Source organism: Odontesthes bonariensis, chromosome 13 (assembly GCF_027942865.1).
Source record: "Odontesthes bonariensis isolate fOdoBon6 chromosome 13, fOdoBon6.hap1, whole genome shotgun sequence".
In the NCBI taxonomy this organism is placed as follows: domain Eukaryota; kingdom Metazoa; phylum Chordata; class Actinopteri; order Atheriniformes; family Atherinopsidae; genus Odontesthes; species Odontesthes bonariensis.
Window position 1 is genome coordinate 38500985 of NC_134518.1, and position 18441 is coordinate 38519425.

Below are 18441 nucleotides of genomic sequence, written 5' to 3' on the forward strand. Positions count from 1 at the left end.
AAACGTGAAATATTTACGTTTTTATTTAAAAAATAAATATGGACTTCGTCTGTAATGTGATAATTAGATTACTACTTTGATGTTTATAATAACCTAAACGTTTGAGAATTAAGCAAGTTATGTCTTGAATGTTTGAATGTTTCACCATCAACACAACGAGAGAGCTGCCTGTGGTAAGATGGCCGCCATCTGCGGACGTTTACTCCGAGACATCTAGCCATTCTATACATATCTATGCTCATATATATTTATTTCATGAAATAAATGGTTCAGACTGAAGTTCAAACACAACTTTATTTCAAACACACAAATGTCGCATCATGTGATCAGAAGCATCCTGACCGGTAATCCTTAAAGAAGTACACCAGCAGTGCTGTGATTGGCTGGGGTCTGAAGAGCCAGCCAATCACAGCACTGCATCTGCTAAGCTTGTTTTCATTGGATAAAAGATTTTCAAACAAACTGATGAATCGGTGATGACTTCCTGTTCCCTTACACCTATGGCCCCGCCCCCCGCTGACCCGGCCCGGGCCTACAGCGCCCCCTGCTGGACCCTCCTGAACAGCTGCTGCCTCTGCTGGCTCGTCATGGTGTCGCAGCTCTGCAGCAGGTTGGCAACGATCAGCGTCTGCTGGACGCTGGAGGTTCTGACCCAAACCCGGCCGTTCATTCCCACCACCAGCTCGCAGGGGAACGTCTGCTCCAGGTCGGCCCGGACGTCGCTGTGGGGGGCCAGCAGCCTGCGGGACACAACCAGAGTCAGCATCCTCTCATCGTTTGATCAGGCGTAGGGATGGGAATCGAGAACCGGTTCCCTGTGTTTGAATTCCTCGGAATCGTTTGGCGATTTTGCAAATGATTCCCTTATCGATTCCAGTGGGCGCGAATGACGTCACCACGCAGCGTTGCGTGGCGAGTCCAGCGCAGCCAGCAGCCAACAGTAAACATGGCGCCCAAGCGGTACAAACGCTCGAAAGTTTGGTTACACATCCCTAAAAAAGACGACAACAGGGCAACTTGCAAAGTGAATATTTCACCAAAGGGAGGAAATACTACCAACATGCAATAACTATGAATGAATGTCGCGTTTTCGATCGGCTCCGGACTAACGTTGGTGAATCTGAACCCAGCAACGTTAGCAACGTTAGCATGTCCTCGGCTAACACTGCAGCTAACTAACTAACAAACACTGCCTATCATGTTAGCACCATTTGCCTCATTGTAAAAGCTGCTGTTAGTAACGGTTAAGGTTAAATGAATGCCTTCTCAGGCATTACATTTAGATGAAATCATGAGAGACAGAGCCTGACTGGCTCAGAGCCAGAGGCTGGTGGTACTACCCCCAGTTCACCTCTACCTCCAGCTTCTCCTTTCACCAGAGCAGGAAGAGTTAAATTACCCAGGCCAGGATAGACCAATGTGGACCTCACTGTTGTTGGGTTTGTGAGGTCATGACTCGTGTTACTTCTAAACTAAACAAAGTTGATGCTGATCGACCGGTTTGTTGTCCTTTTTCTCCAAATGAGAATCGATAAGGGAACCGACAAAGAACCGAATCGTTAAGCAGAATCGAAAATGGAATTGGAATCGTAAAAGTCTTATCAGTTCCCAACCCTACAGATGAGTGTTCTCAGGTGAGCGTTCTCAGGTGAGCGTTCTCAGGTGAGTTACCTTCTGACGAGCCCCAGAGAGACCTTGAACAGCAGGCCGCCCCCTCCAAACACTCCCATCCCGTTGGCCCGGCCCGACCCGTCGATGCACACCAGCTCCGGCTCCATGTCCTTGTTGGCGATGATGAACTGAGCGAACACCAGGTCGCCCACCTGCACAGGTGACACACAGGAGGGAGGGGCTTCAGGTACGCTTCAGACCAACCAACGAGCAGCTAAAGCAGGCAGCAGGTTCAGGGGCGGAGCCTCGGGAGCAGAGGCGGAGCCTCAGGTGAGCCCACCTGAAGGAGATTTTCAGGTGCTGATTTGACTTATTTATGCTGCAATATGTACAATAGTCATACAATAACCGGATTGCACTTTAACTTTCTACTTTGTTACTTTATTACTTTTACTATTTTTATTCTCTTGTATATTATTTAGATATCTTTTTATATTTTTTGTGTATACAAAGCCAAGAGCTCCTGAACTAAATTTCATTGTGCCTGCATAGTGACAATAAAGATTTGATGTGATGATGTCACAGCTCTGACATCACTGGTGATATATCCGGTGTAAAGAAATTTCACTTCTTCTGAATATCTGAGTTTTATTTTAAAGGGTGTTCCTAAAATCCTGTTCTTAATCATTTACAGATCTCCAGGATACTGTGCAAGTTTTATTGATGATTTTTCTGAATTATTGTCTGTTATTTCGACTGATTTTAATCATTCTATCTTGACCGGGGATTTTAACATTCACATAGATAATATGACGGATGGTACTGCCCATAATAATATAACAACAGAACCTACCCACCTTCCAGGTCACATTCTGGACCTGCTCATTTCTAAAGGTGTTGATATTTCCTCTGTTGTGGTTATTGATTTGGCCTGATTATTGATCACTCAGAATGTTCAAACAACCAGCTTCTCAGTTAAGAAGAGGAACATCAATGAGAAAACAAGTGCTCAGTTTAGGGAGGCCATAGCTATGTTACCAACAATGAGTGCAATGATAATAATAATAATGAATGTAATGGAAGCTGTTGCACCGATAAGAACAAAGAGCACCTTGATCAAACAGAAAACCCCATGGAGAAACACCACTGCGGTCAAAAATCTGAAAAGAGAATGCAGGAAAGCTGAACATAAATGGAGGAAAACAAAGCTTCAGATTCACTATGAGCTGTACAAAGAAAGCCTGCGTAGTTATAACAATGAGCTGTGCAAGGCCAGACAGCTGCATTTATCTGAAATGATTAATAAGAATGTCAACAAGTCTCGAACTCTGTTTGCTATGGTTGAAAAACTCACAAATCCTCCTAAACAGTCAAACCCAGACCTCCTCTCCACTGAGAAATGCAACCAATTTGCCAACTTTTTTAGCCAAAAAATCAAAACGATTAGACAAAACATTCAACTAATCTGTGTCTAAAAACTAGAAATAATTCTGATGTTATGTCACAATTTAATATTGTTGATTAAAAAATCCTACAGGAAACACACTGAAAAAAATCTAAATCTTACCAAGTATATTCGTCTCATTGAGTATCTCATTACACTTAAAGGGGATAGAGAATCAAAATCGTCTTTTTCCCGTTTTTGGTGTTAGTTCTGAGTCTCCCCGCTGTGGGGAGGACACACCAAGTGCCAGCAAGTGGCAGAACCTCTGTTTCAAGTACTCCCCTTTTTTAATATCCCCCAGAAAAAGTGCCAATCTGTGTTTGTGAAAAAGTGACGTCACTTTTTCATCAATCGCCCCCCCCACACCCAAATCCACTCAGCCCCCCCGTTTCAGACACGCCCCTTCGGCGAGAAACAGGAACAGGTGAGCCTTCCAAGGCTGTGAAAGCGGACTACGATCCCGGAAAGCAATGCTCGCGATCAATGGCTTTCATTTATTTTTAACAGCATCCCCAGTACATACAACCGCCGACTTTTCCTTTGCGCTGCGCATTTCACAGAGGACAGTTTCACAAAGCTTGCTCAGTGAGGGTCAGTTCTGACAGGGACAGACAGACTGCAGCGAGCTGTGCGCTCCGCTGAGAAGCTGATCGGCTGCAGCCTCCCATCTATCCATGACCTGCAGCCTCCCATCTATCCATGACCTGCAGCCTCCCATCTATCCATTAACCTGCAGCCTCCCATCTATCCATGACCCGCAGCCTCCCATCTATCCATGACCCGCAGCCTCCCATCTATCCATGACCTGCAGCCTCCCATCTATCCACGACCCGCAGCCTCCCATCTATCCATTAACCTGCAGCCTCCCATCTATCCATTAACCTGCAGCCTCCCATCTATCCATTAACCTGCAGCCTCCCATCTATCCACGACCTGCAGCCTCCCATCTATCCATGACCCGCAGCCTCCCATCTATCCATGACCTGCAGCCTCCCATCTATCCATGACCCGCAGCCTCCCATCTATCCATGACCTGCAGCCTCCCATCTATCCATGACCCGCAGCCTCCCATCTATCCATGACCTGCAGCCTCCCATCTATCCATGACCCGCAGCCTCCCATCTATCCATGACCTGCAGCCTCCCATCTATCCATGACCTGCAGCCTCCCATCTATCCATGACCTGCAGCCTCCCATCTATCCATGACCTGCAGCCTCCCATCTATCCATGACCCGCAGCCTCCCATCTATCCATTAACCTGCAGCCTCCCATCTATCCATGACCTGCAGCCTCCCATCTATCCATGACCCGCAGCCTCCCATCTATCCATTAACCTGCAGCCTCCCATCTATCCATGACCCGCAGCCTCCCATCTATCCACGACCCGCAGCCTCCCATCTATCCACGACCCGCAGCCTCCCATCTATCCATGACCTGCACGTCTCCAGGACCAGGGGCGTCGCACCCGTGGGGGATGGGGGTGTTTCGACACCCCCACTTTTACAGCAAGATGATTTCACCCCCCCCCACATTTTCCAAAGGTAAACCCGTTTGCCCACCCTCGTAGTGCACCAACATACAAAAAGGAGCGCACCTCAGCTCCCCTACGCTGCACGAAAAGGCATTGGTCAAACTGAACGGACATTCACCCAATCACAGACTGTTGTCCGCGACACAGCCCGGGAAATTTGAAATGTCAGAGACGAACAGTCGGAGCTAGTGATGGGAAGCTCGGCTCTTTTGACTCGGCTCCCAAAGAAGAGCCGGCTCCCGAACGGCCACCTCTGGAACCTGATTGGACACCTCAGGTGTCACTCCAGTTGATTGACAGGCAAGTCTCGTTGAAAGATGAGTGAGAAACGCGGCGCCTTTGAAATGAGTGTCAGGGTTAGAGAGTGTCCTGTTTAACCCACTGTCAGAGTGAACCTACTTTGGTGGAATACATCATTTTCAGTTAAGTTTTAATGTGATTTCCAAATGAATCATTTGTTTTTAAAGACTGCACATTTAGAGAAGAGATTTTGTTGCCAATTGTTAGGCTAAAGTTATGAAAGGCTAATGTCACGTTAGCATGAAGCTATGTAGCACTTTAAAAAAAACATATCATTGTTGGTTTTCAGTAAGTGTGTAATCACACAGTTCATAAGGATTTCATAACTGTAACGTTAGATGAAACTGATATGATCTTTGGGCATTTGTTACAATGTCCATGAAGCTTGTTTGTTATTATAAAGGTATAAAAGTATAACTTTAGCCGGGGTATTTAAACTGACTGACCTACATGATCTAGTTTAATTTTATAGCAGCTCGGCTTGGAGTTGGTTTTAAAGTAAGTTAAAGCACAAGAATGGAGACAAATAGTTTAAGATTAACACAATATTGAGGTTTATCCGGCTGTCTTATTTTGTGTAGGGACAGATAACAATGAAAAGACTTCTTTGTAAAGAAGCACAAGTCAGACCCAGATCAGACCCAGATCAGGCCCAGATCAGGCCCAGTCAGACCCAGATCAGGCCCAGATCAGGCCCAGTCAGACCCAGTCAGACCCAGATCAGGCCCAGATCAGGCCCAGATCAGGCCCAGATCAGACCCAGATCAGGCCCAGATCAGACCCAGATCAGACCCAGATCAGGCCCAGTCAGACCCAGATCAGGCCCAGTCAGACCCAGATCAGACCCAGATCAGGCCCAGATCAGGCCCAGTCAGACCCCAGCCATGAAACCAGCAGCCCTGGCAGCCCCCAACCTGAAGCAGGTCAGTGTGGGCAGACACAGGAGCCAGGCTACCACCCCCAGGTCAGAGTATTCAAAGGCAGCTAAATGCATCTCCACTTTGCCCAGATTGTTAATGTAAAGAGGGGGGTGCGTAGGTCCTGCTGATGAATATTGTGATCACAATAGTGTGAGTGGGTGAGAGATATGCATCATTTTATTTTTTTTTCTGTATACATCAGTAGTGACTGGCCAGACCTGTGGACTGTCAAACAAAAAGAAGAATTTAAATCCTAGTTTTGTTGAATGATTTAAAATAACATTCATCCAAAAAAATTATATTCAATATTTGCAGTGATATTTATATACTGTATATCTAACAAAGTATGCTAGAATAGTGTTCAGCTATTGAGAAGTGAATAGTTTGTTTCAATGTTACGACAGTGCACTTTTGAGTTTATCTGATTGGTTTTGATGTTTGGAAGGGAAGGATGTTTGGTAAAATATGAACAAGGATGCATTGTCACTGCACCTGATCAAGTCATAATAATTTTGTATTAGTGAGACCCCCCCCCAAGCCACACATCGGAACTTAATGGGGAAAAAAAAATAGTGATCAGAATCATACTCTTGAGAGGGCAATTATATATTTTCGAGAGTTTTCAATCAAGCCATGAAGTGCAGAGTTTTTTTCAGGAACTTCGTAGCCTGCAGTAAATCCACGGTGATAACTCCGTGATAGTGATTAAATGTTACATTTTGTGATTAAAAATATGTAAATTATGATACTGTATCTCTATTGTGAGGTTTGACCTTTTTATATACAGTCTATCGACTTGATGTGGTGCTCATGTGCCCCCCCTGGAACACCCCCACATTTAAAATCACTGCTCCACCCCTGTCCAGGACTCTGGGGCGAGCAGGTGGGATCACAGCTGACCCTTCTCTATGTGCACCGCTCCCCTCGGGCAGGAGGCTTCGGTCCATTCGGACCAGAACCTCCCGTCACAAAAACAGTTTTTCCCCCGTGTTAGGGACATATAAGGTTAAATTTGAGGAGCACAATTAGTTTGAGTGTGTATGTTGCAGAGGGGGTGGTTCATATGGGAGTGGGCGTGTGTGCGTGCGGAGGTGTGTGTGCGTAAAGGTGTGGACTCACCGGTGACACAGATGATTGAGAGTCAGGATTGGGAGTAGCCATAATTTTGTTGACCGCTACGCTACGCTACGCCACGCCACGCCACATATATTCATTCATCACCTTATGTATCCGTTTCATCCGCTGGTTTTCATCTTTACAATAATTCATCCTTGCTGCGCTGTGATAACTCTGTGCGGTTTGTTCAATAAAAGCAACAAAAGCATATCTTGGATCTCAGCGTAGCCTATCTCTTGCCATAAATTAGTAGCGCGTCACAAATTAAGGAACCTAAGGACCCAACCTCAAACTCTGAGCGGCTAAAAGGTTTGTGTTGGAAGCCGCAACATTTGTCAACAAAACCTGGCGCAAAAGAAAAAAGTGAAAATCATCAAGCCGCTCCAAGGAACCAAGGAACCAAGTCACCACAAGCCAAACAAAGGAGCCACAGCTAAGTGCCACACCACGCCATCCATTCACCTGGGAACAGGTAGGCCTGAACCTGTTAATTGTTTGTGGATTAAGGAATCCGCTTCGATTGGAATGCATTGTGTGAAATGAGGACAATATGTATTAAATGGATGTTACGCTGGTTGCAAGACGCATTGATGGTGGCGCAACTTCTCCGTGTTTGATTGGATTTTGATGTCGGGACTTGGTGGCATAAGTGGCGGCTGATGTTGTCTAAAGGAAGGCCAATTGCTTGTTGAAATTGCTTGGATCGAATCTGCACTGTCAATGAATTTAAAATGCAATGTCTATGGATGGATTTAAATACGCTCTTGAATGAATAGTGATTGTGTTGCTTCATACAAAATACAATCTAAAGGAAATGAGTCAAATAAACGCTGTTGCTGAAAGTTCAAACATGGAACGTGAAAAAAGGGAAAGCAAACTGACGGTCAAAGCTTTGGAAAATAAAATCGCACGGTTGCAGCATGAGCGCAAAAGTGCCGTTAATAAAATCAAGGAGCTTATCCCGCAAATAAAAGCGCACATGAACTCAAAAGAAAATGTAACTGGAATCTCCTCACAACTGAATAACTTGACTGCACTGTGTAAAAAGGCTACACAACTGCACTGCGAATTATTGCCACTACTTCCTGATGATGAAGATAAAAAACAAAATGAGTGGTTTTCAAGTATTATGGATTACAGTGATGCATTCAAGGAACAAGTGGAAAAATGGATAAAGGAAAATCCGCATGAAAAATCAAATGAATTACCACTACAGACAAATACTTCTGAACAACCAACAAAGGAAATAAACCATGCAGTACAAATTCCTGTCGGAAAAAGCAAGGATTTGTCTGTTTCTGATCCTCAAGATGAACTACAGCCCTGTGACAGCATCTCAAATGCAACCAAGAAATCACGCTCATCTGTTCGCTTAACAACGGAAACAAATCTTGCAGTTTTGGTAGCAAAACAAAAGGCATTAAAGGAAAAGCATGCATTGGATGAAGAGGAGTTAAAGCTACGCAAAAGAAGAGAACAATTTTTACTGGAAAATGAAATTGCTGAGGAAATGGCAAAACTAAGTGTTATAAAATCACAAAGCGGTGTTGGCAGTAAAGCAAAGTCAAAGGTTTCAGATGGGATGAACTCATACTATGATAGGACATGCTCAAAACAACAGCTTAATGTCAAAGCCACTGAATTTGTTCCATCACTGCCAGTTAAACTAAAACCCAATGCAATTGAAACCACACAGACAGCTGTGAAGCCTAAAGTCACTCACTTACCTGAAATAAAAGATCTCCCAGGTCCTTCGTACATGCTCCAACGATATCTAATGGCTCCTGAAGATCCTATGACCAATGTTACACAAACTGATGCATCCCAAAATGACAGTGTACTGGACATAATGAGGAAACAAAATGAAATCTCAACACTTTTAATGCAACAACAATGCCTTTCAGCACTTCCAAAAAGGGAAATTCCCATTTTTGATGGTAACCCACTCAAGTATCATTCGTTTATTAAAGCTTTTGAAAATGGAGTTGAGCGAAACACCAATAACAACTGTGACAGACTCTACTTCCTTGAACAGCACACCAAAGGGCATGCAAAAGGGCTAGTGAGGAGCTGTCAGCACATTGAGTCGGACAGAGGTTATGTGAAGGCAAAGGCTCTCCTGAAAGAGCACTACGGCAATGAGCAAAAGGTGGCAGCAGCGTACATGGAGAGAGCCTTGTCATGGCCCACTATTAAAATGGAAGATGTGAAGGCCCTCCAGGAGTACGGCCTCTTTCTGCGTGGATGCTGTAATGCTATGGAGGATGTGCAGTATTTAAATGATCTGGACACACCCACAAACATGTTGGAAATCATCAGAAAACTGCCGTACAAACTCAGAGACCGCTGGAGGTGCCACGCATGTGACCTACAGGAAAGTCACAACAGAAGAGCAAAATTTGTGGATATTGCCAACTTTGTTGGAAAACAGGTGAAAATTCTGACTGACCCTGTGTTTGGAAACATTCAGGACACTGTTATAACAACTAAACAAATGAAACACAAACCTCACCCTCGCTCCAGCATCAGAGGAACCAGCTTCGCTACCACAGTGAATCGTGTCGAGACACATGTGAATAAAGTTACAGACATACAACCACCAGCCAAGAAGATTTGTCCCTGCTGCACTGGAGGACACACATTGGATGTGTGTGCGCGGTTGGAAAAAATGGCACACAAAGGGAAAATTGACTTCCTAAATGAAAATGGTGCTTGTTTTCGCTGCCTGTGTATAGGACACATCAGCAGAAATTGCCAAAGGAAGATTTCCTGCTCGAAGTGTGGCCAAAGACATCCAACTGTGCTCCATAAGGACAGTGTCACTGCAGAACCGTCTGAGAGAAGCACCAAGATTACAGTGGACGACACCTTGGTATCCAGTGGGCTTACAGGGGCTGGTGAGATGGATTGTAAGCTTCCTATTGTGCCAATCCAAGTGAAGGCAAAGAAGGGCAATAAAATCATTCTCACATACGCCTTTTTGGACCAGGGAAGTACTGCAGTGTTCTGTACTGAGAGTCTGAAGCAGAAGCTCAATTTGTCTGGGAAGAAAGCCAACATTCTTCTCAGGACCATGGGACAGGAAAAGGTGGTCAGTAGCTACATCGTACCAGAGCTGGAGGTGGCAGCACTTGAAGAGGACAGCTTCATTGAGTTGCCAAAAGCGTACACTCAGTTATCAATGCCAGTACACAAAGCAAACATACCCACAAATAAGGATCTGACAAGGTGGCCATATTTAAAACACATCTGCTTACCACAGATTGAGGCTGGAATCGAGTTGCTGATTGGAACGAATGTCCCACGAGCCATGGAACCGCTGGAAGTCATCCGCAGTGAGCATAATGGACCCTACGCTATAAGGACAGTGCTGGGCTGGACGGTAAATGGACCACTGACAGGAAACGGTGGAGGGGCCAATTACTGTGAGCAGTCAGTAACTGTGAACCGTGTGTCCATTGTGAATTTGGATGAACTGTGGCAACAGCAATTTAAGATGGACTTTCCAGAATCAGCTGTGGAGGAACAAGTGGGTCCGTCCAGGGAAGATCTGAGGTTCATGGACATGGTCACAAAGTCAGCCAAACACCTCAATGGTCATTACCAGGTCGCCTTGCCTTTGAAAAATTCAAACCTCAGCATGCCAAATAACAGAAAAGTGGTGGAACAGCGTCAAAACCATCTGAAGAGGAGGCTCCAGAGGGATCCAGCATTTTACAGGGAGTATAACACCTTTATTGAGGATCTACTTGGCAAAGGCTATGCTGAAAGAGTTCCTGATTCAGAGCTGGAAAGAAATGATGGCAGAGTCTGGTATATACCACACCATGGTGTTTACCACCCAACAAAGAAAAAACTCAGAGTTGTGTTTGATTGTGGGACCAGTTACAAAGGACAATCTCTGAATGAAGAGCTGTTGCAAGGACCCAATCTAACCAGCTCACTAATTGGAGTTGTGACCAGGTTCAGGAGGGAACCTGTGGTCATCATGGCTGATATAGAAGCTATGTTTCACCAAGTGCAAGTGCCCCCAGATGATGCTGATCTGCTGCGATTCCTCTGGTGGCCACAAGGAGACTTGAACCAAGCACCTTGTGAATTTAGGATGAAGGTACACCTTTTCGGAGCTACATCCTCTCCTAGCTGCGCCAACTTTGCCCTCAGGAAATGTGCAGAAGATTTTGGTCATGAGCATGAGGAGGAGGCGGTAGACAAGCTGCAGCACTGCTTTTATGTGGATGATTGTTTGGTGGCAGTGGCAACAGAGGAGGAAGCACTGACCCTCAGTCATGAGCTCATGTCTCTGTGCGCTAAAGGGGGATTCTGTTTGACCAAGTGGAACAGCAACAGATCTGAAGTGCTCAAGACCATCCCAGAGCCCCACAGAGCTAAAAGCGTGGAGCAGTTGGACCTGGACCGGGAGTTTGTGCCCATGGAAAGAGTGCTGGGTGTAGAGTGGTGCATCAAGTCAGACACCTTCAAATTCAAAATTGCATGGAAGGACAGACCACTCAACCGTAGAGGCATCCTTTCAACTGTAAGTTCTATTTATGACCCTCTGGGTATGTTAAGTCCCCTTGTTCTTATAGCAAAAAGGATTTTGAGGGATTTGTGCAGAAGAGGAGTTGATTGGAATGACCCCATACCAGAGACTGTCTCCAAAGAGTGGCTTACGTGGGTGCAAGGGCTTTACCTTTTGGACAACTTTGAGCTACCCAGATGTCTAAAACCTCTGGAGTTTGGAGATGTTATTACTGCGCAACTACACCATTTCTGCGATGCTTCTGAGGAAGGCTATGGTACAGTCACTTACCTGCTGTTACAGAATGAGCACCTCCAAATGCACAGTGCTTTCATTATGGGAAAGGCTCGTGTTGCCCCACTGAAGACAGTTACAATTCCAAGAATGGAACTGATTGCTGCAACAATGGCCAGCCGCATGAATGTCCTGTGGGAGAAAGAGCTACACATGAGTCTTAAGGAATCTGTATTTTGGACTGATAGTGTTTCTGTGCTGAAATACATTAACAACGAAAGCTCCAGGTTCAAGGTGTTTGTTGCTAATCGTGTTTCGGAGATACTGAAATCATCTCGCCCTGCCCAGTGGAGGTACGTGGATACAGCTTCAAATCCAGCCGACGCAGCATCCAGAGGTGTCAAAGTGGAGGCATTTCTGAAGGACAGACTCTGGTTAGCGGGACCTCCGTTTCTTTGCCAACCTGAAACAGAATGGCCTGTGAACCCTGAGCCTGTGAGCCATCTCCCCCAGGAAGATCCAGAGGTGAAGAAAAGTGCTGTTGTCAATGCTGTACAAGCTGGAGAGGATCCCACTACTCACCTGATCCATCATTATTCCTCATGGATCCGATTAAAGAAAGCTGTGGCGTGGTGGCTGAAATACAAGGAATGGTTATGGTCCTGTAGGAAGAGAAAAGGCCTGATAGTCAATCACAGTGAAGAGAGCATGCGGCAACAGAGAATAATGGAGAAGGAAAGGAGCAAAAGCGCAGCTGTCCTGGGAGCTCTTACAGTGGAGGACATTGACAAGGCTGAGCTGGCCATAATTCAGTTTTGCCAGAGGAGAAAGTTTTTGGACGAGCTTTCGTGTCTGGAAAAGGGACAAAATGTCAAGAAAAGTAGTCACCTGTACAAGTTGTGTCCAAGGCTGGAGGATGAAGTCTTGCGTGTGGGAGGACGACTTAGTAAAGCAGCACTGCCTTTGGAGTCTAAGCATCCTATTATTCTCTCAAAAGACCTTCATATTTCTACCCTGCTGCTGAGAAATATACATCAAGAGGTAGGACACAGCGGCCGCAACCACATGTTGTCCAAGCTCAGGGAGAAATACTGGATGACAGGAGTAAGCACTGCCATTAGGAGAGTTCTGTCCAAATGCACCATCTGCAGAAGACTTAATGCTACTCCAGTTTACCAGCAGATGGCAGATTTGCCCACAGACCGGCTCAAGCCTGACGAACCCCCATTCACTTGCGTGGGAGTTGATTATTTTGGACCCATTGAAGTGAGGAGCAGGAGGAGTACAGTGAAGAGGTATGGTGTCATATTTACCTGTCTTGTATTGAGAGCTATTCACATCGAGGTGGCACCTTCTCTGGACACTGACTCTTTCATAAATGCACTAAGACGTTTTGTAGCCAGAAGAGGACAGGTCCGTGAGCTGCGTTCGGACAATGGGACAAATTTTGTGGGTGCAGAACGTGAGCTAAAAACAGCAATTGCGCAGTGGAACCAGGCACAGGTGCATGATGTGTTACTCCAAAAGGGCATTAAGTGGACGTTCAACCCCCCTGCTGGATCACATCATGGAGGAGTGTGGGAAAGGCTGATAAGATCGGTGAGGAAAGTCCTTAACTCCACCCTAAAGGTACAGCGCTTGGATGAGGAGGGACTCCACACAGTTCTATGTGAAGTGGAAGCCATTATTAACAGCAGGCCCATCACCAAGGCCTCTACGGATCCTAACGACCTGGAAGCACTGACACCGAACCATCTGTTACTGCTTAAAACCCGGCCTTCATTACCACCTGGAGAGTTCCAAGCAGCAGACCTGTATTCACAGAGAAGATGGAGACAAGTCCAGTACATATCTGATCTGTTCTGGAAACGCTGGACAAAGGAGTACCTGCCTCTGTTACAGGAACGACAGAGATGGACTGGGGTCCAGAGAAACCTTGTCGCAGGAGATATAGTTTTGCTGATGGACAGTACAGCACCTCGTAATTCTTGGATTATGGGACATGTTTTGCAAACCTTTCCGGATCGAAAGGGGTTTGTGCGTCAAATTCGGATTAAGACAAGAACCAGTTGCTTGGACAGACCAATATCCAAGGTGTGTCTGTTGCTGGAGAAGGAGGCAGCACGAGGATGTTGCTGACCTCTATGGATTTTGTGTTTTCCGGACTTGAACTGGACTTTGTACTAATCGGTCATAGAAATGACCAGAAGAAGGAATATTTTGTGATGGCTTATTCATGGACTTGAGCAATTTATTAGTAATTTTTTGTACATTTTCTGAAAATGATGTGATTTATTATGTCCCCTATTGTGTTTGAAATGGGAATTATTATGTGTGACCTAATAATTCGGGGCTGGTGTGTTAGGGACATATAAGGTTAAATTTGAGGAGCACAATTAGTTTGAGTGTGTATGTTGCAGAGGGGGTGGTTCATATGGGAGTGGGCGTGTGTGCGTGCGGAGGTGTGTGTGCGTAAAGGTGTGGACTCACCGGTGACACAGATGATTGAGAGTCAGGATTGGGAGTAGCCATAATTTTGTTGACCGCTACGCTACGCTACGCCACGCCACGCCACATATATTCATTCATCACCTTATGTATCCGTTTCATCCGCTGGTTTTCATCTTTACAATAATTCATCCTTGCTGCGCTGTGATAACTCTGTGCGGTTTGTTCAATAAAAGCAACAAAAGCATATCTTGGATCTCAGCGTAGCCTATCTCTTGCCATAAATTAGTAGCGCGTCACAAATTAAGGAACCTAAGGACCCAACCTCAAACTCTGAGCGGCTAAAAGGTTTGTGTTGGAAGCCGCAACACCCCGTGCAGTTGGACTTATGAACACTTCATAATCACCTCATAACCTGCCCCAGTCACTTTACCATCATTAAAACTGCACTAATGAAGCTGCACTGTTGTTGCTCTGTATATTGGATACTGTGTATTGTTGTACACACCTTGTACATTTTATATTCATATATTTTTATTGTTTATTTTTTATTATTATATCCTATGTTCCATGTTTGCACCTTACGCCGCAGCAAATTCCTAGTTAGTGAACACTGTTCACTAACAATGGCAATAAAACGAATTCTGATTCTGATGAGCTTTCTTTTCAGTCGGTGTGTTACTCTATAGCTCTGTTTCCAGTCAGTGTATTACTCTATAGCTCTGTTTCCAGTCAGTGTATTACTCTATAGCTCTGTTTCCAGTCAGTGTATTACTCTATAGCTCTGTTTCCAGTCAGTGCGTTACTCTATAGCTCTGTTTCCAGTCAGTGCGTTACTCTATAGCTCTGTTTCCAGTCAGTGCGTTACTCTATAGCTCTGTTTCCAGTCAGTGTATTACTCTATAGCTCTGTTTCCAGTCAGTGCGTTACTCTATAGCTCTGTTTCCAGTCAGTGTATTACTCTATAGCTCTGTTTCCAGTCAGTGCGTTACTCTATAGCTCTGTTTCCAGTCAGTGCGTTACTCTATAGCTCTGTTTCCAGTCAGTGTATTACTCTATAGCTCTGTTTCCAGTCAGTGCGTTACTCTATAGCTCTGTTTCCAGTCAGTGCGTTACTCTATAGCTCTGTTTCCAGTCAGTGCGTTACTCTATAGCTCTGTTTCCAGTCAGTGCGTTACTCTATAGCTCTGTTTCCAGTCAGTGTATTACTCTATAGCTCTGTTTCCAGTCAGTGCGTTACTCTATAGCTCTGTTTCCAGTCAGTGCGTTACTCTATAGCTCTGTTTCCAGTCAGTGCGTTACTCTATAGCTCTGTTTCCAGTCAGTGCGTTACTCTATAGCTCTGTTTCCAGTCGGTGCGTTACTCTATAGCTCTGTTTCCAGTCGGTGTGTTACTCTGTTTCCAGTCGGTGTGTTACTCTATAGCTCTGTTTCCAGTCAGTGTATTACTCTATAGCTCTGTTTCCAGTCAGTGTATTACTCTATAGCTCTGTTTCCAGTCAGTGCGTTACTCTATAGCTCTGTTTCCAGTCAGTGCGTTACTCTATAGCTCTGTTTTCAGTCGGTGTATTACTCTATAGCTCTGTTTCCAGTGAGAGCAAGGGCAGCCAATCAAGCAACGGCAACCGAATAGCGCCAACACCTACCTGCATTTCATAATGAGGTTGCCAGATAAGCTCTGAAACGACGCCAATAAGGGAAAAAGATGCATTCTAAACCCAGCATAGTAACAGCTGTTTCAGAGAGCCTTTTAGGGAGGTTCTAAGCCATTACAGACCCAACCAATTTTTTTTGAGCTACATATCACATCACAGAACAAGGATTAATGCCCCATTCAACCTTTCTCTATCACCTTTAATATAAGACACAACTGCCTAACAAGCACCATTTCAGCCAGATATAGGGACTTGTTTTAATGCAATACATCTTGAATATCTTGTTAAGTGAAAAAGTCTTTTTCATCTGAAGAGGTTTTTGAGCTAATTTCAAGATCACTTTTATCTCAAAAGTCCCAAATATCACATCTTATTTCAAGAAATCTTGACAAGCTGATTTTCATTAGTTCTATTGGCAGATTTTTTTGCTTATTTCAAGCAAAAACTTCTTTTATTTGTTGTTTTTTTACTTATTTTTGGAGGGACATTTTTTCCAGTGCAGTTCGGCATCTGAAATCAACAACTTGCACTCTGGACATAATACCATCCGACTTTTTAAAAACTGTTTTTACCTCAGTAGAAAGTGATCTGCTACGAATAGTTAACAGCTCACTGGCATCAGGCATTTTTCCCAAGTCACTAAAGACAGCTGCCATTAAGCCACTCCTAAAGAAGAGAACTGTAGATGCCTCTATGATGAACACCTACAGACCTGTCTCTAACCTCTCTTTTATATCCAAGATTATTGAGAAAGTTGTATTTAACCAGCTCAACGACTTTCTGAATGAAAGTGGAAGTCTTGATAAGTTTCAATCAGGCTTCAGACGTCATCACAGCACTGAAACAGCTCTGGTCAAAGTGTTAAACGACATCAGGTTGAATACTGATTCTGGTAATGTTTCAGTCCTGGTTCTGTTGGACCTCAGCGCTGCGTTTGATACTGTAGATCACAGAATCCTGTTGCACAGGCTGGAAAACTGGGTTGGACTTTCTGGAGCGGTCCTTAACTGGTTCAGGTCCTACTTAGAAGGCCGGAGTTATTTTGTTACAGTTGGCAGCTATGAATCTGAGCGAGTGGCCATGACTTGTGGAGTCCCCCAGGGGTCAATTCTTGGACCTCTTCTGTTTAACTTGTATATGCTCCCTTTGGGTCAGATATTGCAGAATTTTAACATCAATTATCACAGTTATGCAGACGATACACAACTTTATGTGTCTCTGTCACCATGGCGACTGCAGCCCAGCAGACGTACTGTGACCTGGACATTGGGTCTGTGTCTCACCTGGACATTGGGTCTGTGTCTCACCTGGACATTGGGTCTGTGTCTCACCTGGACATTGGGTCTGTGTCTCACCTGGACATTGGTCTGTGTCTCACCTGGACATTGGGTCTGTGTCTCACCTGGACATTGGGTCTGTGTCTCACCTGGACATTGGGTCTGTGTCTCACCTGGACATTGGGTCTGTGTCTCACCTGGACATTGGGTCTGTTTCTCACCTGGACATTGGGTCTGTTTCTCACCTGGACATTGGGTCTGTGTCTCACCTGGACATTGGGTCTGTGTCTCACCTGGACATTGGGTCTGTGTCTCACCTGGACATTGGGTCTGTTTCTCACCTGGACATTGGGTCTGTGTCTCACCTGGACATTGGGTCTGTTTCTCACCTGGACATTGGGTCTGTTTCTCACCTGGACATTGGGTCTGTTTCTCACCTGGACATTGGGTCTGTGTCTCACCTGGACATTGGGTCTGTTTCTCACCTGGACATTGGGTCTGTGTCTCACCTGGACATTGGGTCTGTGTCTCACCTGCACATTGGGTCGGTTCCTCTTGGTGGCTCCCTCGAACGCCAGGTAGGACAGAGATGCCAGCTCACTTCCTCCAAAGTCCACCTTGAAGACGTCCCCGGATTTGGCCGTTATGATGCCGATGACCGTCTCTCCTTTGGCGGGAACATACTGAGGACAAGGGGGACACGTTCAGCTCCCAGCATGCAGCGCAAACTGGATTCCCTGCCGTCTAATCTCGTCTTGTTCAATTCAATTCAATTAATTTTTTTTTTATTTATATAGCGCCAAATACAACAATGGTCATCTCAAGGCATTTAGATAATAAAGTCCAATTCAAGCCAATTGGAATTCAATTAATTGTAATCATAATTATTCATAAAATAATCCAATTCGTTCATATAGAGCCAATTCAAATAAATGTTCCGACCTCCCTTTAAATTCTGTTAATTTTAATTTTGCGGCGGTTTTCTTCATCGGTTTTAACTTTGAGAACAAACTTGAACTTCTCTAAAGGTTCTGCTCGGCTCTCTGACGGGTTCGGCTGCGGTTTCTTCCCGCAGCAGAACCTCCTTTAGCCCACAGAACCGGAATGTAACTCACCCTCCTTTGCTGGGAGTCGATCCAGAAGGTGTGGGGAGGCTTGTGCCTCAGCACGCCGCTCTTGGACACCACCAGCCGGGCTCCGTTCCGCCGCAGCCCCGGCCCGCACACCGCCCGCTCCGGCTTCGAGCTCTCCGTCAGAGAGATGGTGTCCTCGGCCTCGAAGCAGAACTCATCTCCCGGTAACAGAACCTCTCCAACTTTCTCCTTCAGACTGGAAAACATGCTGCTGCTGCGCGGCGGTGTTGTTGAATGTGGCTCCGGAAG

The 18441-nt window shown here is 45.3% G+C and overlaps 1 protein-coding gene across 1 annotated transcript; it reads right to left on the reverse strand.

Annotated features, from left to right (window-relative positions):
* Positions 1–275: 275 nt before the first annotated feature.
* exosc3 (exosome component 3) lies at positions 276–18441 on the reverse strand. The gene is made up of 4 exons (XM_075482054.1): positions 18175–18441; positions 17593–17742; positions 1672–1823; positions 276–740 (listed from the first exon to the last, which is right to left on the reverse strand). The coding sequence occupies exons 1-4, from the start codon at positions 18397–18399 to the stop codon at positions 533–535; spliced, it is 735 nt and encodes a 244-aa protein (XP_075338169.1). The 5' UTR covers positions 18400–18441; the 3' UTR covers positions 276–532.